General features: G+C 49.6%; 1 protein-coding gene across 1 annotated transcript; it reads left to right on the forward strand.

Annotated features, from left to right (window-relative positions):
* Positions 1-1,443: 1,443 nt before the first annotated feature.
* Positions 1,444-20,050, forward strand: LOC134354061 (heme-binding protein 1-like). The gene is made up of 4 exons (XM_063062796.1): positions 1,444-1,643; positions 6,872-7,010; positions 10,760-10,940; positions 19,408-20,050. The coding sequence occupies exons 1-4, from the start codon at positions 1,566-1,568 to the stop codon at positions 19,607-19,609; spliced, it is 600 nt and encodes a 199-aa protein (XP_062918866.1). The 5' UTR covers positions 1,444-1,565; the 3' UTR covers positions 19,610-20,050.
* Positions 20,051-23,373: the final 3,323 nt, after the last annotated feature.

The raw sequence follows: 23,373 nt of genomic DNA on the forward strand, positions 1-23,373 counted from the left end.
CCAGTTAATGGTAAGAGTCCAAAAGGTTGGGAACCCCCGATCTATGGAATTGAATAAACAGTCGACGTTTCAGGCCGAAACCCTTCCTCAGGACTGAAAAGGAAGGGAAAGATGCCAGAATAAAAAGGTGGGGGGAGGGGAAGGAGGAGAGCTGGAAGGTGAGGCCAGGTGGGTGGGAAAGATAAAGGGCTGGAGAAGAAGGAATCTGACAGGGGAGGAGGGTGGACCATGGGAGAAAAGGAAGGAGATGGGTGGTCCCAGGGGGAGGTGAGAAGAGATAAAAGGCCAGAGTGGGGAATAGAAGAGGGGGAGGGGAGTGGGAAGGGGAAAAGGTGGGGTAAGGGGAATTTTCTTTTTGACCAGAAGGAAAACTCGATATTCAGGCCATCAGGTTGGAGGCTACCCAGACGGAATATAAGATGTTGCTCCTCCAAGCTGAGAGTAGCCTCGTCTTCGCATAAGAGGAGGCCATGGACTGACATGTCAAAACGGGAACGGGAATGAGAATTAAAATGTTTGGCCACCGGGAAGCTCCGCTTGTGGCGGATGGTGCGGAGATGCTCGAGGAAGGGGGGGTCCCCAAATTTACGGCGGGTCTCACCAGTCGCATCGGGAGCACCGGGCACAACAGACGACCCCGGCAGATTCGCGGGTGAGGTGTTGCCTCGCCTGGAAGGATTGTTAGGACCCTGAATGGAGGTGAGGGAGCAGGTGAATGGGCAATTGCAGCACTTTGGCCGCTTGGAGGGAGGTTAGTGTTAACGGTGTGAAGTCTGGGTTTATTTGCCGACTCTGGTTTACTGGGGCATGATCAACAGGCCAGACTACACGAATGAAAGACATAAAGGGCAAAGGCAAGTAGACAACATCAAAGAGGTTAGCACAGGAAGAGATGCTGTGAGGATGTAACCTCATTTACAAACACTGGTTACGGAAGGATATGATGGATACGGACCAAATGCGGGCGAATGGGACGAGTTTAGATCGAAATGTTGTCGGCTGAGGGGAAAGGGCCCGTTTGTTCTGACTCTATCCGGAGGCGTTGTTGTTGACAGACCACCACCCCACGTTAGAGATGGGCTTTCGCCGTGAGACAGCCGCAGAGAGAGGCTTCGGGCCGCGAACACGAGAAAGTCTGCAGGCGCTGGAAATCCAAAGCAACACACACTCAAAACGCTGGAGGAACTCAGCAGGCCGGGCAGCAGAGTAAACAGCGGACGTTTCGGGCCGAGACCCTTCTTCAGTCCGGGGTCGCTAAAGATGACCTCATCCGTGATCACTGATACATTCGTAAATAAACGTGAATATCACTTTGTATTTTTTTAAATTTGCAAATGCTGATTTGTATTTCTTTTAGACTGGTTTGACCTTTACCCTGGGACTAATTCGGGGTCAGCCTGAGACTCCTCCCATCCCATGCAATGAGCAGAATCGGTTTGTTTCCAGAAAGTTTGTGCAATCAATTCTGGAGCGAAGTGCTCACACGCGCGCCGATAGTGGGCTCGAAGTTAATGTTTTTTTTTGTTCCGAGTTGAGTCGTGTTGCAAGTTTGAGGGAGTTCAGCTATGTTTGGGATGATAAAAAACTCACTGCTCAGTCACACTGAACACAGACCGTGTCACACTGTCAGCTCAGACACCAAGGTAAGCCACATTAACTGTCCTGGCAATGTCATTGACTTCCCCGCACAGCAGCCGCCGGAGAATACCGTGACACATTGTTGTGCAGGATTAATAACCTCCCCTCCCTCTTTCTCCAGTCTCTTTTGGCCTCCACCCCATTGCTGACTTTGGGGGCTGGCGCGGTGACAAAGGGCCGAAGGGTCTTACCGGCCAGGAAGAGTGTGGGCATGAGATCGCTTCGTATTGCTGTTGTGTGTGTGTGTGTGTGTGTGTGTGTATATACAGCCCCTCACACGGCGAGAGGCTGGAATCCGCTTCACCTTCACAGCCCTGTGCTGATCTCCTCTGGGAGCCAGGAATAAGTTAGGTAAAGAGGAGGGGCGGGAGGACGGACAAACGCCCCCTCCCCTGTAATCCTAGCAAAAATAAAACGCTACATACTCCCAGCAGGTCCATGGGGAGAAACAGGGTTAAATTTTGCAGAGGTCCCCGACCTGAATCTTAGTTTTTCTCCCCCCCCACCCCGTAGAGGCTGTTTTTCTCCCCCCTGGCATTTCCTTGTTCTATTTCAGATTTATGGTATTTAAAAAATATTTCTCTCTATTGTCCAACCCATATTGCAAAATAACCCATATAAAAGGAACAGAAAACGTGATGGCTGACTGTCTGTCAGGTGTTGACAACTTCAAATTCGCTGTGTTAGCCAAATAGCTGATAAAGATGTATATTTGTGTGTATCAAATAATGTATTCATGTTTGTAATTTTCACCCCGGTAAAAATCCTTAAAGGGGGGAAGTGTGACGAGAATACACATAGATTAAGATGTTAGCTGTCCTGTGCTGGCACCAGTGAGATCAGCAGTTGGTCTGCCACCTGTCTTCAGGAGAGAGAGAGATAAGGAAAACAATGGAGCAGCATTTGGAGATGTGTAATGAAGGGACGGGAGAGAGAGCTGTCAAGATCGGCTCCCCCTTTGAACCCTGAACTGTTTGAAGTGATGGACAGGCGATACCCCAGCAGGGGGATAAAAAGGGACAGGTTTGCTAAGGCAGGACACACACGACACCTGAGGTAACGAGACCCTGGAAGCGGTGCGTCTCTCACACGTCGGTGGGAAGTTTTGGAAGGCCAGTTGCGGGACCAGGCCATAGACGCACAGGGTGGAAAGGCACGATCGGCGGGAACCTGGTGTGTGTCCACCCTTGCCTGGGTGCCAGGTTCACCGCAGAGAAACGATCGTATCTGGAAATGGAGGGGTCACGGTCGGTGACCTCAGATGACATCACAAAGGACTCGCCCGAAAGCTGACTGCGAAGGTCTGTGTGGAAGCCGTTTTGAATATTCATTCGTTTTGCTCTCTCTCTCCTTCCCCCCACTATCCATCTCCCACGGCAGCAATTACTGTGAACTGAACTGAACTAAATTGAACTGAACTTTGCGTCACTTTGAAACTGGTCATTTACCCCTAGACAACGATAGAGCTTGATTAATCCTGTTATCTTAATTCTGTGTACATGTGTGTTTATCATTGCTGAACTGTTGCATTCATTATCCTTTTGATTAGAGTACTGTGTTGCTTGTTTCTTTAATAAAACTTTCTTAGTTCTAGTAATCCGGACTCCAACTGAGTGATCCATTTCTGCTGGTTTGGCAACCCAGTTACGGGGTACGTAACATAAGTAGCATTTTGTATGTGTTCCTTGTGGCTGTGGCGGGTTCCTGGCTGCGTGGTCCGTGATCCGACAATGTAACCCGCGCAACACACGCAAAATGCCGGAGGAACTCAGCAGGTCAGGCAGAATCTATGGAAAGGGGTACGGTCGACGTTTCGGGCCGAGACCCTTCATCAGGACTCTGCTGGAGAAGAATTCCCGTGTTGCGGAGCAGAGCCAGACTTGCCGATGGTGCGAGAATTGGGCTTCTCCCCCGTCCTGACCCTGACTGAACCACGGGAGGGGCAAAGGAATCGACAAGACTGTTTTCATTTGCCACTTAGTTCTGCAGCTTCCATTCACAGCTCTGAGGTGCAGTGCGTGCTGAAACGCCGCCTTGAAGTAAGTCCGGGCATAAGTTGCGGAAACTATTGATTACCATAATTGGCGGCAGTTGTGATCCCGGAAAGTGCCAGCAGGAGGCAGTAGCGCCACACAATGGCAGGGAAGTTTCTGCCCTGCCCCCTCGCTGGTTCTTTTCTTTGTCCCTCCATCGCATCCCTCCCAATCACGGGTCCCCCCCCTCGCCCTGTACCCCCTCCTCAACCACAGGCCCTCAACTGTGTCCCCTCACCGGTCCGACCATCCCACTCCCGTCTCCGAGGTGACTCACTCCCTCGCCCCTTCCATTGGCAGTCTTGGCCGCTCACCCACCTGCTGGTTCTGACCCCTCTGTGACCTTCAGTCCCTTAGTCTTCGCTGACCGGTCATCCAATCTGCTGACCACCTCCTGACCCCTCCCTGTTTCCCCACTCCTCCTTGACCTGTCCCTGCTTCCCTTGTCCTGTTGCTGTCTCCTCCTGCCACCAAATCCTGTGGAATCCTTCTGTCCTCCAATAGCCCATTCAATGTACCTCCACGACCAATGGTTCAACCACCAGGTTCAACAGCAGCCTATACACCACTCTCTTCACACCCTTGAACGGACCTCCAAAGGATGAGCTCTTGACCTCCCAATCTACCTAGGACTTTACTTGTCCACCTGCTCTGCACTCTCTGTAAGTACAACACTATGTCCTGTTTTCCTTGATGTGTTTACTTTGCCTTGGCCTCGATCACCAGCAGGCTTGCTTGCCGTGGTGTTTGACTGGCCACTGAAAAGTTGATATTTTACAAGCAATTAAAGTTCCCCGACTTCATCGCATCATCGAAACTGTGGCCTGACGTGTCTGTTTGGTCAGAAGCCTCGAAGCAGCTGGTCACGGTAACACTGGCAGTGCCTTGGGAAGGCCGGATTGAGGAGGCGTTTGAAGTCAAGTACCAGGAGCTGGTAGAGCAGCGTCAGAGACAGGGGTGGAGGGCACGATACCAGCCTGTAGAGGTGGGGTGTAGACGATTTGCTGGCTGCTCACTCTGCAGAACGTGCTCTCTCCTTGACAATTCAGAACGGTAAAGAGAAGAGCCGTCACCGAGCCTGCTGAGTGAGCCTCCAGGTGGCTGTGGATGAAGAGCTGTGACCCATGGGCCAATGCTGCTGGGGAGATCTGATAGAGCTGTAGCCCCCTGGTAAGCCTCAGGCTCACTCAGCTCGCTGTCGTCTAGGGGGAGCAGCCTTCGGCCCCGCCAGACTGGGTAACCAAGTTTGTGTGGATGCTGTGTGATGTACCCCACCCTGTCAAATAACAGACAATACACCATATGCGATTAAATGATTACCCTTTATAGATCTTACTGGAACTATGTAATTAATAGAGATACAATATAAAAGGAAAGTAAAAGGTGCCAGATTTATTAAAGTTCAACCACTTCGTGCACAACCGTTGGAGCTCGATTAATGGAGTCTTCTTTCCACCATTTGATCCCCTCCGACCTCCTTGACCTGCTGCCTGGGACCAACCACGGTAGTCGACCAGACGCTCCACGCAAGTCTGTCTTCGTCTCTTCTCCTCGCCGAAGATGGCGGTGGGCTGCCTTCTTGAACTGTTGCAGTCCTTGAGGGGTGGGTGTGGCCACGGTTCTGTTAGAACTTAGAACAGTACAGGAACAGGCCATTCGGCCCACAATGCTGTGCTGAACCAGCTCAAAAACAAATCAAAAACACCCAAACACCCATCCCTCCTACCTGCACCATGTCCCTATCCCTCCATCTTCTTCACATCCTTGTGTCTATCCAGAACGTTGAGTGAAGTTATCCCCACTGGTTCAAGAGCCTGATGGTTGAGGGGTAATAACTGTTCCTGAACCTGGCGGTGTGAGCCCTGAGGCTCCTGTGCCTTCTTCCTGGTGGCAGCAGCAGGAAGAGAGCATGGCCTGGGAGGTGGGGGTCCCTGATGATGGATGCTGCTTTCCTGCAACAGTGCTCCGTGTAGATGTGCTCAGTGGTGGGGGAGGGCTTTACCTGTGATGGACTGAGCTGTATCCACTACTTTTTGTAGGATTTTCTGTTCAAGGGCATTGGTGTTTCCAAACCAGGCCATGATTCAGCTAGTTAATGTATTCTCACCGTACATCTATAGAAGTTTGTCAAAGTTATGGATGTCATGCCAAATCTTCGCAAACTTCTGAGGAAGTAGAGGAATTGCCGTGGTTTTTTAAATAATTTTGCATAGACAGGTCTTCTAAATGATAACACCGAGGAACTTGAAGTTGCTGACTCTCTCCACCCTGGATCCTGCAATGAAGACTGGCTCGTGGACCTCCAGTTTCCTCCTCCTGAAGTCAGTAATCAATGACGTTGAGTGAGAGGTGGTTGTTGTGGCCCCAGTCAGCCAGATCTTCACTCTCCCTCCCCTGGGATGGGATTTGATCCTATTGGCTCTTTTACTGAGGCAGAGGGAAGCGTAGACGGAGGGGAGACTGGCTTTCATGGTAGACACGTTGAAACAAAGAGCTTTCAGATGATTGTGCAAGGGTGAACTCTGATCTTAGAGGAGATGTAAGCCCGATATCCTTCCTAAGGAAAAGTTGACCAATAAAACAAATTATAGAGAGCAAAAGGCCTTTACAGTCCAGGGGTGATAAAGAGCAATAGTAATTAGTAGTAATCAGAGCATGATTACTGACTTTATGGTTTTATTTGCTTTTTATCTTATATTTAGAGATACTGCTCCATCCAATTACTCCCACGTGACCAATTGGCCCCCTAACCCAAACATCTTAGGACTGTGGGAGGAAACCAGAGCACCTGGAGGAAACCCACGCGGTCACAGGGAGAGCGTACAAACTCCTTACGGACAGCGGCGGGACTGAACGCGGTTCGCCGGCGCTGTAGTAGTGTTTTGTGCAGACCGCTATGCTACTGTGGCTGTGCCTAAGGTTAAATGGTGCAGTATGAACACCAAAGGACAATGTGTTTAAGTTTTGTTGAAATCCTGTGTGGTGTCAAATTCACAGGGGAATTACAAGTGTTCCGTTTTAATGAGTGGTTACATGCTGTGTGAGGGAGAGGGCGTGATGTAAAGATACGAGACAGACCAACGACGACGGCAGAGATCGCCAGGACTCTGCACTGTGTGTTGCTGTCTTCGAGTGAATGAATGTCTTGATCTGACCCTTTCCTCACCGAGTTTCATTCTGCCCTTCGACTTCCCCCACAGGGAGAGTTGGAGTACGAGGAGAGGAAGTACGAGCCTGGTAACTATGCCACTATAACCATCAGAGGAAAGCCGTTCGACGAGAGTTCGGGCGAAGGCGTGGTGAAGTTGCTCAAGTACCTGGGAGGGAACAACGGACAAGGTATTGGGAGAGTGGAACTTTGCCCTGTGCGAGCCTCTCTGGATTCGCCACATCCCAATGACTACAACCACAAAACAGCAACTTAGACCATCCCTTTGACCTGTCCACACACTCCACGATCAACCTAACCCTTCCCTCCTACTCAGCCCACAACCCACCGTTTTTCTTTTATCCATGTGCCTACCTGAAGACCCCTTAAGTGTCCCTGATGTATCAGCCTCTAACCCCACCCCTAGCAGTGCGTTGGGGGATGGAGGGGAGAGGGGGTCCCGGTGGGAGGGAGGGTGGCCTGGTGGGGCTGGGGTTCGTTGGGAGCGCGGGCCAGTAGAGGGGTGTGGAGGTTAGGGTTAGCAATAGGGGCCTCTGACATCTCTCCAAAACTTTCCTCCACTCAGAACGCACTGTACGCAGAGGCAGATACATTAGGGCAGCGGTCCCCAACCACTGGGCTGCGGACCGGTACCGGGCCGCGAGGAAACGATATGAGTCAGCTGCACCTTTCCTCATTCCCTGTCACGCACTGTTGAATTTGAAGATAGGGTTGCCAACTGTCCCATGTTTGCCGGAACATCCCGTATATTGGGCTAAATTGGTTTGTCCCATACGGGACCGCCCTTGTCCCGTATTTCCCCCGCTAAGGTAGAGCGTACCTGTGAAACCTTTTGTGCTGAACTGGCGTGAAGCGAAGAAGCAATTACCATTAATTTATATGGGGAAAGTTTCTGAGCGTTCCCAGACCCAAAAAATAACCTAGCAAATCATACCAAATAACACATGAAACCAAAAATAAATAGCACTAACATATAGTAAAAGCAGGAATGATATGATAAATACACAGCCTATATAAAGTAGAAATAATGTATGTATAGTGTAGTTGGGAAGATGAAGGCAAAACCGATTTGTGGGGGGAGGGGAAATCAGCACGTACGCGCATGCGCACACAGGTGCCCGCGCAAGGCTTCATGGTCATGGTAGTCTTTCCTGGGGTAAAGTGTCCCGGGATTTGACTGCGACTTTTGTCCCTTATTTGGGAGTGAGAAAGTTGGCAACCCTAACTGTAAAAGACATGTTGAGGTGAGTTTAACCCTACTTGAACACCCCCTGCCCCCAGGTCGGCCGGTCCGCAAGAATATTGTCAATATTAAACCGGTCCGCGGCGCAAAAAAGGTTGGGGACCCCTGCATTAGGGGCAGTTAAGAAACTCTTAGGCACGTGGATGATAGAAAAATGGAGGGTTATGTGAGAGGGAAGGGTTAAGATGATCTTAGGGTGGGTTAAAAGGTCGGCATAGCACTGTGCTGTAATATTCTATGTGCCCTGAGCCGTAGATATTGTGGCCAGTGGTAAAATAAAAGCAGGGGAATAGGGGCTCCTGATCAGAGACAAAGGGACACTTTGAATTGGAGACAAAGGAGGCCTCAGATGCTGGGATCTGCAGCAGGCAACCACAAGGCAGGCACGAGATGTTTTAGAAGCGTGGTTCCCTTCCCATAACTCTGTAAACAAACATATCAAAATTGACGCCATCTACGAACCCCTAAATGCCAAAGGTTAACTGAAGCGGTAGCCAGTCAGGACCGAGGCAGGTGCATGGGGGCTGTGTACACGCGAGCACTCCCAGAGGGAAGCACCAACAACTGCATAACGAGGGCGTCACCTCGACTGGCGATGAGACGTCTACAAGCACAGCGACCACCCCAACGTCAAAATAAAAAGGTCTGCTGGAGGATCTCAGTGGGTCAGGCAGAGAGAAATGGACAGCTGATGTTTCAGGTCAGGATGTCTCTGTCGTTACACTCTGTGTGATATTTAAAGGTAGAAGATAGGACTGGGAAGGAGGTAGAGATTCCCCGACACTGCACTCTGTGTTACTGCATTTAAACATACAAACTCCTTTCGGTCTTCCCCATTTCTGACCCTCTGATTTCCGCCAGCCCCTTGTTTTTTGACATCGGACGGTAGGACTGGAGCAGATCAGTAGATTAAGAGGGAATGAAACCATGACCTCCTACCCAAGAGGGGCTAGACTGTTTGAGTTTGTATTTCGCAGAGGCTGGTGATCTGATGAGATCCTAATGGGAGGGGGGGAGCTGACAGGGTGAAGACTCCCCCTTGTCACAGGTCGGGGGGGGGCGTGGCTACAAAGTGAGACCTCGGTCATTTAAAATCAAGCTATGTAGAAGTCTCTTCTCCCAGACAGTGGTGAATCCCTGGATTTCTCTGCCTGCGAGATCTATTTAAGGTTGGAAGATCAAGGAACTGAGGACTATAGGAAACCGCACAGAAGCAGAGTTCAAAGTAAAATTTATTATCACAGTACAGGAGTCTAAAGAGACACGCTCAGCGATTCAGGAACAGTTTCTCCCCCTCTGCCATCCAATTCCTAAATGGACATTGAACCCACGAATACCACCTCACTTTTTTCGCACTGTACTGCTGTGCAAACGCAGCAAATTTCACGACGCTTGTCGATGATATTTAACCTGAGCCATACACTGCTTGAGATCCCTTTTCCTGTGGGCAAACTTCCAGAATAGAGTGTATGGAAAAAGTCATACGTAAACCGGCAAACAGCCAACGTGCAAAAGAAGGTAAACTGCAAATAAAGCACAACACTGAGAGCAAGAGTTGTAAAGAGTCTCTGAAAGTGGGTCTGTGGTTTTGTAGAATCAGTTCAGAATTGTGGTGACTGAGGTTATCCTCTCTGATGGTTGTCGTTATGGAGTTGTGACCAGAATAGATCGGCCAAGACCAAATCAGAATGTAGCACAGTCTTTAGGAGCCATACTCCTGCCTCGTTTTCTTGTGTCCTTGCAGCGGATTTGAAGATAAATAGGAGATTTTTGGCGCAGAGGTGGTGATTGAATGGGGTGGTGAGAGTCGGGACACCACTGGCATTGCGGTTAGGGTCTCACTGATCCAGTGATCCCGGTTCGATCCTTACCTCAGGTCCTGCCTCCGTGGAGTCTGCACGTTCGCCCCCGTGACCGCGTGGGTTTTCTTCCCTCCTGTGCCCCGGTTTCCTTCCCCGTCTCAAAGGTGAGCTGGTTAGCGGGTTAAGTGGTCACTGTAATTTTCCCCACCTCCAAGAGGACCACAACCTCACCGTAGGGTTTGGAGGCTTGTGTGCCTCAGTGACCCGGAGAGCAGTGTTGGCTGGAGTCAGGGCTTTATGCTTTGGCTCTTGGTAGGGTCACCCATGCCAAACAGGTCAAAGGTTAGAGGCCAGACTAAGAGAGGTCCACCAGTCCTCTAGGTTCAGGGATTCAGCTCAGGGCTAACAACCCTGACTGGTCAAACAGCAACGAAGAATCCTTCTACATCTGAGTGTGATTCCTGAGTCTCCACCGGAATTTGCATGACTGACAGTAGTGAAAACCGAGAGGAAGCTACTGACACGATGAAGGAAGCCCTGAACACTACCAGAGATGGAGGATCTTCATCGCTGCCCTAAACTCCGGTGGCGTACTGGGCATTAAGTAGGTAATTTTCCCAGGGTGGTAGGTAGGTAGGAGCATAAGGTGAGAGACAGTAGGTTACAGGTAGATGGTTAACCTGCCTCCGTAAATTACCCCAGTGGTGAATGGAAAGAGGGGGAGAATATGTTCTGGGAGAATGGGGTTGATGGGAATGCTCTGGGAGCCTGCATGGAAGACGTCCTCCTTCTGAGCGGGAAGGGAAGGTGAGGACAAAGGCAGCCATCGAGCTGCCCGAGGTTAAGTGTCTAAACGTGCACTGCTGTTCCGTAGGCCTGCAGTTAGGAATGACCACCCCAATCAGCATGAAGGTCCACCCAAGTGAGGACGGCGGCCTACAGCCCTCCAATGAGATCTATGTTCGCCTCCCCAGCAAATACCAGGAGAACGTTCCCAAGCCAACGGATGAGGGCATCGAGATCAAATGGCAGGAGGGGTTCACGGTCTACTCCACGTGAGTCCACTGAAGGCTTGGTGGGTGGGGGGTTTGCATCTGACCGCGAACCGGCCCAGCCCCAGCTGAACTGGGTCGGTGCAGTGACCGCTGGACGCGACTTGGTCTCCAGTCCGACTGGCCTTGGGAGGGGGCAGGAGTTCAGCTGGGGAGGAAGGGGGCAGGGGTGCTGGGTGGAATTTCTCACTCAACCAAGGTCACCAGCATCTGTGGGTAGGTGGGAACATGTGAGGTGTCCCTCCCTCGGTGCCAGAAGGTGAGGGACACCTGCAGATCCTCTCCCGCCTCTGCCCCGCCCCCCACGCCGGACCACCAGGCGGTCCGACAGAGGCCTAGTCTCACCCTCGTCGTACAGACCCTCTGAGCCCTGACCCGGCCTCCTGCTCGGCTGGAGGAGGTGGCTTTGGCCTACATCCAACCAGCCAGTGGCCGGTACCCTGAGGAGAAGGAGCTGAAGCTTGCCCAGAGCAGGGTGTGGAAGAGGCCTGCATTTCCGTAGCACCTTTCGCCACAGGATGTCACAGTGTACTTAACAACCAGTCAAGTACTCGAGTGATCACGTAGCATTAGAACCAGCAGCCAGTTAACCTCCTGAAAGATTCCACAAACACTAACAGGAAAGTGATGAGAATGGGCTGAGCGAACTTGACCTTTTCTCCTTGGGGTGACGGAAGATGAGAGGTGACCTGATAGAGGTGTATAAGATGATGAGAGGCATTGATTGTATGGGTAGCCAGAGGCTTTTTCCCCAGGGCCGAAATGGCTAGCACAAGGGGGCGTAGATTTAAGGTGCTTGGAAGCAGGTACAAGTTTTTCACACAGAGTGGTGGGTGCGTGGAATGCACTGCCAGCGACGGTGGTGGGGGCGGATATAATAGGGTCTTTTAACAGACTCTTAGATAGGTAGATGGAGTTTGGAAAGACAGAAGGCTACATGGTAGGGAAATTCTAGGCAGTTTCAAGAGTAGGTTACAACATTGTGGGCCGAAGGGCCTGTAATGTGCTGTAGATTTCTATGTTCTTAAGCTGAGGTGAGGTAGGTTGATGAGATGAAATTAGCCCAGCATCTCAGAGACCGTTTCCCTTTAGAATAGCGCCAGAGGATTTAACATCATCCTGGGTGAGGCGATGCGATGCCAGATATTGTTAACGTGCAGACGTTCTAGTCCAGGGAAGAAACAAGTTATCTCTACAAAATGATCTAAATTAATTACAGATATAAAACACGAAATGATTGTTTGCATAATTATTCACCCCCTTTAAGTCAGTATTTGGTAGTGTTACGTACCCCGTAACTGGGTTGCCAAACCAGCAGAAATGGATCACTCAGTTGGAGTCTGGATTACTAGATCTAAGAAAGTTTTATTAAAGAAACAAGCAACACCGTAATCGAAAGGATAATAAATGCAACAGTTCAGCAATGATAAACACACATGTGCACAGAATTAAGATAACAGGATCAATCAAGCTCTATCGTTGTCTAGGGGTAAATGACCAATTTCAAAGTGACACAAAGTCCAGTTCAATTTAGTTCGGTTTGCAGTAATCGTTGCCATGGCGATGGACAATGTGGGGGGAGAGAGAGAGAGAACAAGAACGAACGATCATTCGAAACGGCTTCCACACACAGACCTGCAATATTGCTCACAAGCAGCTTTCGGGCGAGTCCTTGGTGATGTCACCTGAGATCACTGACTGTGACCCCTCCTCCAGATGCGGTCGATCCTCTGCAGTGAACCTGGCACCCCAGGCAAGGGCGGACACACACCGGGTTCCCGCTGATCGTACCTTTCCACCCTGTGCGTTTATGGTCCGGTACTTCCCACCGACTTGTGAGAGGCGCACCGCTTCCAGGGTCTCGTTACCTCGGGTGTCGTGTGTGTCTTGCCTTAGCGAACCTGTGCCTTTTTATCCCCCTGCTGGGGTATCGCCTGTCCATCACTTCAAACAGTTCAGGGTTCAAAGGGGGAGCCGATCTTGACAATACCCAGACTGATGGCTCCTTCATTAACACCTCCAAATGCTGCTTCATTGTGTGCCTTATCTCTCCCTCCCCTGAGGACAGGTGGCAGACCAACTGCTGATGTCACTGATGCTAGCCCAGGCCAGCAAACATCTTAATTTATGTGTATTTTCGTCACACTTCCCCCCTTTAAGGATTTTTACCGGGGTAAAAATTACAAACATGAGTACATTATTTGACACACACAAATATACATCTTTATCAGTTATTTGGCTAATACAGAGAATTTGAAGTTGTCAACACCTTGACAGGCAGTCAGCAATCACATTTTCCGTGCCTTTTACATGTGTTATTAATAATCCCTTAGACCAGGCTCCAACTCAGCAAACTTCATAGTGGCCAAAAACACTGATGAATTGCGATCAGTGTAACCTCTCATTTGGTTTTGTCCCGGACCACAATAACAAGGGTTGTCCCATTCCGACTTAGTTTTCTCTCGCAAGGGCTTAGTAGGAGGGGGAGGGGTAGTGACCGCAGAGTTATTGCAAAACTTCCTACAGTACCCCACCATCTCCAAGAGCCTTCTGAGGGCCCTCTTGTCTGTCGGGGTTGGGAGGTCAGCAATAGCCTGCACTGTAGCTTGCATCGCTGCCAGCTGCCCCTGTGTCACCACAATTCCCAGGTAAGTGACCTTCGTGTAGCTGAACTCATTTTTTTCACAGTTCACTATCAAGCTGGCTTCAGACAGCCGTATTAAATTGCCAATACGCACCTCTGTGTTCGTCAGCCCTTTAGTCACTGAATTACTCATTCTATATGGATGTTGTTTACTAGGCTAGGCTATTGTAACAGACACCACCCAACGTCCCAGTTCTTTGCATCGCCTCGGGACAATCAAACGCACGGGTGCGAGTCGTTTAATTACTTCTCCTAAAGAGTCGCTTTGTTTGGGGATTAAGGGAGAGACCTTATCAGTAGACCTGGCCAAAACAATAGCCTTCTCCCATCTGATCGATCCCATACTAATCTTTTCAAAATGGTTTTTTTCTCTTATCAGGGGGCCCCTAGCTTCATTGATTTCCACGCTAACACCGACTAGGTTTGTTAGCATATCAAAAGCCTGTGACCGTCTCAGTTTGCGTCGGTCATGATCAATAACATCCTTCCCCCTGGGCAGCCGGTAAACCTCTTTCATGATTCCACTAACTGTTTCCTCCAGCACCGCAAAATGTCCACCGGGGGGTACCTCGTGGGCCATGTTAAAAACCTCATCCCCATAACTCTTTTGCACCACCCCCCATTCCTCATCTGTGGGCACAGTACTTGGTCTCCCTTTCTTCCTTAGCACTTCCTCCTCCACACAATAGCCTACTAGTTCCCTTGTCAAGTCTGTGTCAGAGAGAGCTGTCTCTGCCAAAACCATCAGCCCCTCGTCTCGCTCCTGCGTCTGCACAAATTCTTTCCTGGCTACTGCTATGTCTGTCCCAGCTCCCTCACTACCTCTTGTCTCACTACACTCCTTTTCATTTTCTACCCCCGTCTCGTACAAGACTGGCAGAAACGTTTCAGCTAAATTTACCACTGCAGCTAAATTCACTACCGCAGCCCCATGATGAACCTGTGAGTCCATGGGCGGGGCCTCAATGCTGGCAGGCTGACCTGTCAATCTCACGACTGGGAACACGCTTCCCTCGGCGATGTCATTACCGAGCAAGACTTCCACGCCTTTCATCGGTAATTCGGACCTCACCCCGATCATGACTAGTCCAGAGACCAGGTTGCTTTGTAAGTCTACCTGGTGCAGAAGGACTGTCTCTGTCCCTTCTCCAATACCTTTGACCTTGACCTCCCCAGTCTGGGTCTCTGAGCTAAACTCATACACTCTTCAGTATTAGTGACTGACATGCTCCCGTGTCTCTCCAGATCCGCACTGGAACTGGTTTTAACCCCTCCTTCACTGACACCAATCCAGCCGAGATAAACCTCTCGCGCCCTTCCTGAACTTTGGCAGACCTGTCCTTCCCCAGTGGTTCGCTTAATAGCTCGATACAGCCAGTCAAAATCGCTGTCTTCCCTTTTCCCGTCTCCTTCTTTGGGGCAAAGCACCTGGACGCAAAGTGTCCGACTTTCCCGCAATTATAACAGACGACCCCAGGAGACTTCCTGCCAGACTGCTCCCGGTCTACCTTATCCTTCTCACTAGTCCCCGGCTTACTTTCTGACTTTTCCGGCGGACTCTCCCCGCCGTCCTGACTACCCTTCTGGTAGCCTTTACTCGGGGCAAACTTCATTTTATGCGTCAACGCATACTCATCCGCTAACTTAACAGTTGCGGCTAACGTGGCTGCCTCTTTCTCATCGAGGTAGGGTCTCATACCCTCAGGGACACAACCTTTAAACTGCTCAATCAGGATCAGCTGCAGCAGTCTGTCATAATCCCCCTCTACCCCCTTTGAGGCGCGCCAGCGCTCACAATATGTCTGCATCTCACGGGCAAACTCCAAATACATGCGGTCCCACTGCTTCCTCGCATTCCGGAACCTCTGCCGGTATGCCTCCGGGACTCATAAATCCTGAGGATGGCCTCTTTCACCACCTCATACCTCTGGGCATCTTCTGCAGACAAAGTGGAGTAAGCTTCTTGGGCTTTCCCTTTCAGTACACTCTGAAGTAAAACAGCCCACTTATCCTTCGGCCAGTCCTGACTTATAGCCACTTTTTCGAAATGGAGGAAGTACTGATCCACGTCGGTATCGTCAAATTGGGGAACCAGCCTAACCTCCTGGGTCGCCCAGAACCCTCCACCTTGGTTCTGCAGGAGCCCCTGCTCGGCCCTTATCTTTAACTTCTCCAACTCGAATTCCATTTCCCTCTGTTTCTCCTCTCGCTGCAACTGTCTCTCTCTCTCTTCTCTCTCCAACTGTCTCTCTCTCTCTTGCCTTTCTAACTCTCTCTCCTTCTCTTCTTGCTCCAACTGTCGTATCCGGAACTCGTGCTCGAGTTTCAGTTTTTCAAGCTGTACCTGTACCGCGTCTCCAGCAGATTTTTCAATAGACACCACCTCCAGCTCGCCTTGAGGAAACACACCTTTAGATACATAGTGCTCTACGATAGCTCTGTGTATCTCCTCTCTCCTCATTGTCGGCTTCCCCTTAGCAAGATTCAACCGTTTGGCCACAGCTACCAATTCCGATTTCCTGGCATCTTCTAATGCCTCCAAGGTCGGCGCCTTTATAAATTCCTCAGCCTCCATTTCTGCTGTTCGTCTTTTCTTTCTTTCGGGAATTTTGACCCAATCAATTTACTCCGTCCCAAATTTAGTGTTCAAAATCGCGGACGAGAACCCCACTTATGTTATTTACCCCGTAACTGGGTTGCCAAACCAGCAGAAATGGATCACTCAGTTGGAGTCTGGATTACTAGATCTAAGAAAGTTTTATTAAAGAAACAAGCAACACAGTAATCGAAAGGATAATAAATGCAACAGTTCAGCAATGATAAACACACGTGCACAGAATTAAGGTAACAGGATCAATCAAGCTCTATCGTTGTCTAGGGGTAAATGACCAATTTCAAAGTGACACAAAATCCAGTTCAATTTAGTTCATTTGCAGTAATTGTTGCCATGGCGATGGACAATGTGGGGGGAAGGAGAGAGAACAAGAACGATCATTCGAAACGGCTTCCACTCACAGACTGGCGATATGGCTCACAAGCAGCTTTTGGGCGGGTCCTTGGTGATGTCACCTGAGATCACTGACTGTGACCCCTCCTCCAGATGCGGTCGATCCTCTGCAGTGAACCTGGCACCCCAGGCAAGGGTGGACACACACCGGGTTCCCGCTGATCGTACCTTTCCACCCTGTGCGTTTATGGCCCGGTACTTCCCACCGACTCGTGAGAGGCGCACCGCTTCCAGGGTCTCGTTACCTCGGGTGTTGTGTGTGTCCTGCCTTAGCGAACCTGTCCCTTTTTATACCCCTGCTGGGGTATCGCCTGTCCATCACTTCAAACAGTTCAGGGTTCAAAGGGGGAGCCGCTCTAGACAGCTCTCTCTCCCGTCCCTTCATTACACATCTCCAGATCGCCTGTCCAGCACTTCAAACAGTTCAGGGTTCAAAGGGGGAGCCGATCTTGACAATACCCAGACTGATGGCTCCTTCATTAACACCTCCAAATGCTGCTTCATTGTTCCTTATCTCTCCCTCCCCTGAGGACAGGTGGCAGACCAACTGCTGATGCCACTGGTGCTAGCCCAGGCCAGCAAACACCTTAATTTATGTGTATTTTCATCACAGTAGATGCACCTTTGGCAGCAATTACAGCCTTGAGTCTGTGTGGATAGGTCTCTGTCAGCTTTGCACATCTGGACACTGCATTTCTTCCCCATTCGTTACAGAACTGCTCAAGCTCTGTCAAATTGCACGGGGATCGGGAGTGAACAGGCCTTTTCAAGTCCAGCTACAAATTCTCAATTGGATTGAGGTCTGGGCTCTGATTTGGCCACTCCAAGGCATTAACTTTGTTGTTTTTAAGCCATTCCTGTGTAGCTTTGGCTTTATGCTTGGGGTCATTGTGTTGCTGGAAAACAAATCTTCTCTTGCTGACGGCATCAGGTTTTCCTCCAGGATTTCTCTGTATTTTGCTGCATTCATTTTACCCTCTACCTTCACAGGCCTTCCAGGGCCTGCTGCAATGAAGCATCCCTACAGCATGATACAGCCACCACCATGCTTCACGGTAGGGATGGTGTAATTGATGATGCGCGGTGTTTGGCTTATGCCAAACATAGCGTTTAGTCTGACGGCCAGAAAGCTGAATTTTGGCTTCACCAGACCAGAGAACCTTCTTCCAGCTGACTTCAAAGTCTGCCACATCCCTTCTAGCAAACTCTAGCCGAGATTTCATGTGGGTTTTTTTCAACATTGGTTTTCTCTTTGCCACTCTCCCATAAAGCTGTGACTGGTGAAGTACCCGGGCAACAGTTGTTGTATGCCTAGTCTCTCCCATCTCAGCCACTGAAGCTTGTAACTCCTCCAGAGTTGTCATAGGTCTCTTGGTGGCCTCCCTCACTAGTCCTCCTCTTGCACAGTCACTCAGTTTTTGAGGACTGCCTGCTCTAGGCAGATTTACAGCTGTGCCGTATGCTTTCCATTTCTACTCCAACGGATATTCAGTGACTTGGAGATTTTCTTTAATCCATCTCCTGACTTTTCAATAACCTTTTCATGGAGTTGCTTGGAGTGTTCTTTTGTCTTCATGGTGTAATTTTTGTCAGGATACTGACTCACCAGCAGTCGGACCTTCCAGATACAGATTAGAGTAGATTATGAGGACACACAGTCCTCTTTTAATGTCATTTAGTAATGCACGTATAAATAAATGATACAATATTCCTCCGGTGTGATATCACAAAACACAGGATGGACCAAGACTGAAAAAGTAACAAAACCACATAATTATAACATATAGTTACAACAGTGCAACAATACCATAACTTGATGAAGAACAGGCCATGGCACAGTAAAAAAGTTCAAAGTCTCTTGAAAGTCCCACATCTCACGCAGATGGGAGAAGGAAGAAAACTCTCCCTGCCATGCCCGACCACAGTCCGACTCTGAGGCGTTCAAAAACTTCGAGCTCTGATCAGCCCTCCGACACTGAGTACTGAGCACCATCTCTGTCCGAACGATTTGACCTCAGCCTCGGTCGCCAGCAGCTGGCAAAGCTGGGGATTTTGAGGCCTTCCCTCCGGAGATTCTCGATCGCACAGTAACAACAGCAGCGAACCTGCGTTTCAGAAATTTCTCCAGATGTTCGTCTGCTTCTCACGTCTGTCTTCATCAAATCAGAATTGTCCACGGCCCCTATTTAACAGACACTATCATTTTTCACCGGAGAGCTGCGCGAGCGTGTCACGCTGCCATCTTCTCCTCCCGCCTTGTATTTTTACTACAATCAATTGAAACACCTTGACTGCAGGCAGGTTTATATATAGCTAGTTAATACCTTAACTAATTATGTGACTTCTGAAAGCAATTGGCTGCACTAGTGATGATTTGGTGCGTCATATTAAAGGGGGGTGGGTGGTGAATACTTTTGCAATCAATTATTTTGTGTTTTACAATAGTTTAGATCACTTTGTAGAGATCGGTTTTCACTTTGACACGAAAGAGTCTTTTTCTGTTGAGCAGTGTCAAAGAAGCTGAACTAAGTTCACTGTGATTCAATGTTGTAAAACAATAAAACATGAAAACTTCCAGGGAGGTTGAATACTTTTTATAGGCGCTGTAATCTGTGCCAATGGAGAACTGTGACTGGCACTTGTGTGGTGGGTCTGGGAGCTTTTCGGTGGTAGACATCCGCCCCCGGCTGCCAAAGAAATGGTATTTCATGGGTCTTGGCCAGGAATGGCGACTGTTTATTCCCCTCCACAGATGCAGCCTGATCTGCTGAGTTCCTCGTGTGCGTGAGTGACTTCTACCCTGTTGTTTGCCCCTGCAGGCAGTTTGGTGGCTACGCCAAAGAGGCCCAGTTCGTTGAGTACGCGACAAAGCTGCGTACCGCGCTGGGCGATGCCGTGCCCTACCATCACGACCTCTTCTACTGCGTCGGCTATGACCCGCCCATGAAGCCTGTCGGCAGGAGGAATGAAGTGTGGTTTTTGAAGAAGGACGACGGGGCATCGGGTGTGCAGTCGAATTGACAGTGAATGGAGTTCCTGTGCCTTGAACTGTCTCTAGGGGGAGCTGAGACAGGTCATCAGTCGCAGGGTCAGGGGAGAGAAGCGTCTCACTGAATAGAGCTAAAACTCAGGGTTTGTTTAGTTCATCAAGATGGCTGAGTTTGTAATTGAAACGTCGGTTATAATCAATATCTGTTATAATTGGTTATAATCGATACCCTTACCCGGCTGAAAGTCTAAGAAGAGTTTATTCTCTTCTCAGAAAGCACTAAATCCTTTATAATTATTATAATTATAATTACTATGCACTAAATCTTTTATAATTATCTTTGTCATGGGTAGCAAGAACACTGAAATGCAAACTGCCTTTCAAGCAGTAGTTATGTGAAATATACTCACACAAAGTTTTGTTGTGATCACTACTCCCTTTTGAACTAATCTACAGAATAAACTATTATCATAATCATGGATGTGTTGTGGCTTCAGTTTGTATCGATTATGTTATCTTTGCGGTGTGTGAGGAGGTACATCTACCCCCTCTCCGGAACACAATGGAAACGGAGCAGGAAGAGGCGAAGGGGGTAAAGTTAAAGTCAAGTTTATTGTCACGTGCACAACTGTGTGTACGCACGGGTGCAATGGAAAACTTACCTGAGGCGGCGTCACGGGCTTGTCGCACCTCATCAGCACGATTCACAAAACAAAAAACAAATTAAACAAGATGCTTCCAACACTACCTCTGTAAAGGTTTGCTAGGAGTGATTGATGCCAAGCCAGACCTCCTGGATCTCCTGAGAGAGTGATTGCGACCGTGTACACAGACCAACCAGACTCTTTCCCCTTCTAAAGAGTGTGATTATGCCCAACACCACATCGGGTGAGCAGAGCCAGTTAGACCGAGGGATACTCCCTCTTTACTCAATCACACCTGCACACTCCCTCACTCACCCACTTGTCAATGTTCCAGTCCGAACTATAACACACTGCTGTCCCTGGAGAGATTTCCTCAGGCTGTGGTGAGCTTTCTTTTTCTTTCTCTTCCCCTCCCCTTTCTCTCTCTACCTCTCTTCCCCTCCCGTTTTCTCTGATTCCCCTAATTCTTTCCCCCTCCCTCTGCCTTTCTCTCTCTCCCTCTCTCCCCTAAATCTCTCCTCTTCCCTCCCCCTCTCCTTCCCTCTCTCCCCCCTCTCTCTCCTCCCCTCTCTCTCCTTTTCTCTCGCCCACCCTCCACCCCCTTGCCCTCTCACCTTCCATGCTGCTCTCCCCCTCCTCTTCTCTCCTCGTCTCGTCTCTCCCCCCGGCCGTGAACCTTCATCACGTGCATCAGGCCACGATGATGACGTGCTTCGGCCAGTTAGAGTTCCAGTGCAAGTCTGGCTCGATGCCCACGGAACCAAAGCTCTTTCTAAAGCTCGGTCCCCGGGGTTTTCCTGTCTTCATCTGCCAGTGACCCCGCTCACACTCCTGGGTTTAACTGTTCTCCTCCAAGACTGCAGAGAGCTTTGGAAGGACCTACAGACGGGCTGGTGGAAGAGTGGTTACCAGCCCCGACTAGGAGTTGAGGATGCCATTGTCTACCTGCTGAACCGTGTCTACACCCACCTGGACAAGCCAGCGAGCACTGTGAGGGTCATGTTTTTTGACTTCTCCAGTGCATTCAACACCATCCGCCCTGCTCTGCTGGGGGAGAAGCTGACAGCGATGCAGGTGGATGCTTTCCTGGTATCATGGATTATTGATTACCTGACTGGCAGACCACAGTATGTGTGCTTGCAACACTGTGTATCCGACAGAGTGATCAGCAGCATTGGGGCTCCACAGGGGACTGTCTTGTCTCCCTTCACTTCACTATTTACAACTCGGACTTCAACTACTGCACAGAGTCTTGTCCTCTTCAAAAGTTTTCTGATGACTCTGCCATAGTTGGATGCATCAGCAAGGGAGATGAGGCTGAGAACAGGGCTACGGTAGGAAACTTTGTCACATGGTGTGAGCAGAATTATCTGCAGCTTAATGTGAAAAAGACTAAGGAGCTGGTGATAGATCTGAGGAGAGCTAAGGTACCGTGACCCCTGTTTCCGTCCAGGGGGTCAGTATGGACATGGTGGAGGATTACAAATACCTGGGGATACGAATTGACAATAAACTGGACTGGTCAAAGAACACTGAGGCTGTCTACAAGAAGGGTCAGAGCCGTCTCTATTTCCTGAGGAGACTGAGGTCCTTTAACATCTGCTGGACAATACTGAGGATGTTCTATGAGTCTGTGGTGGCCAGTGCTATCATGTTTGCTGTTGTGTGCTGGGGCAGCAGGCTGAGGGTAGCAGACACCAGCAGAATCAACAAACTCATTCGTAAGGCCAGTGATGTTGTGGGGATGGAACTGGACTCTCTGACGGTGGTGTCTGAAAAGAGGATGCTGTCCAAGTTGCATGCCATCTTGGGCAATGTCTCCCATCCATTACATAATGTACTGGTTGGGCACAGGAGTACATTCAGTCAGAGATTCATTCCATCGAGATGCAACACAGAGCGTCATAGGAAGTCATTCCTGCCTGTGGCCATCAAACTTTACAACTCCTCCCTTGGAGGGTCAGACACCCTGAGCCAATAGGCTGGTCCTGGACTGTTTTCCTGACATTATTTACATATTACTATTTAGCTATTTATGGTTTTATTACTATTTATTATTTGTGGTGCAACTGTAACGAAAACCAATTTCCCCCAGGATCAATAAAATATGACTATGACTATGACTATTCCACACGTCCTGCCAACCCTGTGAGTGCGTTGCTGACACTGTGGGATGAGCCCACAGCCGTGTAGCTGGGACAATCAGGATCCTCTTCCTTGAAAGCACGAGGGATTCTGCAGAAGCTGGAAATCCAGTAACACACACAAAATGTTGGAGGAACTCAGCAGGCCAGGTAGCATCTGTGGAAAGGAATAAAGTGTCGATGTTTCAGGCCGAGACCCTTCATCAGGATGGGAAAGAAAGGGGGAAGAAGCCAGAATACGATGGGTGGGTTGGGAAAGAGAACGGGGTAGAAGGTGATAGGTGATATGGGGGGGGGAGAGAATGGGGTAGACGGTGAAAGGTGAAGTCACGTGAGGGGGAAGGTAGGTGGGTGGGGGGTATTGAAGTCAGGAGCAAGGTGGAAAGGATAAAAGGTTGAAGAAGGCATTTGGTAGGAGAGGAGAGTGGTTCATGAGAGACAGAGAGAGGAAGAACACAGGTAAGAAGAAAAGGAGAGGTGAAAGGAGGAGACAAAATGGGGAATGGAAGAAGAGCGAAGGGGGAGGGGGGAGAAATCACGGGAAGCTAGAGAAATTGATATTCACGTCAGGTTGGAGGCCACCCAGACGGAATATGGTGTTACTCCTCCAAGCTTTAACCAGGTCAGGAACACAGGTCCATTGTGAGTGCTGCTAGCCCGCAATATTCCTTTGCAACAAACCACAACCCAAAAGCAACTAATCTTTTTAATATAAAATGGCACATGCTAACATTTTTTGGACTGAGATGTACAACAATAGAACGAGCAGCCAGGGTTACATTTACAGTCATTAATACACTTCAGGAGACAGACAAGCTTTCACGGTCTGATTACAGAGCTGAGCGTCAAAAAGTACTGCAGATGCTGGGAATCTGAGGGAAATCCTGGAAACGCGCTGCTGGCCAGGCACGGAGAAGCAGAGTTGGAATTTCAGGATGCAGATCCTTCGTTAGAACGTTGACTGAACTCTTTGCCTGACGTGCTGAGTGCCTGCAGCATCGTCTGTCT

The sequence above is a fragment of the Mobula hypostoma genome, chromosome 11 (genome assembly GCF_963921235.1).
Source record: "Mobula hypostoma chromosome 11, sMobHyp1.1, whole genome shotgun sequence".
In the NCBI taxonomy this organism is placed as follows: domain Eukaryota; kingdom Metazoa; phylum Chordata; class Chondrichthyes; order Myliobatiformes; family Myliobatidae; genus Mobula; species Mobula hypostoma.

What these genes read in the sequence shown, in the direction of transcription:
- LOC134354061 (XM_063062796.1), top strand. Translation starts at nt 1,566, where the DNA reads ATGTTTGGGATGATAAAAAACTCACTGCTCAGTCACACTGAACACAGA. An exon ending in CTGTCAGCTCAGACACCAAG is followed by an intron (nt 1,644 to 6,871) that starts GTAAGCCACATT and finishes CTTCCCCCACAG; the next exon opens with GGAGAGTTGGAGTACGAGGA. An exon ending in GGGTTCACGGTCTACTCCAC is followed by an intron (nt 10,941 to 19,407) that starts GTGAGTCCACTG and finishes TTGCCCCTGCAG; the next exon opens with GCAGTTTGGTGGCTACGCCA.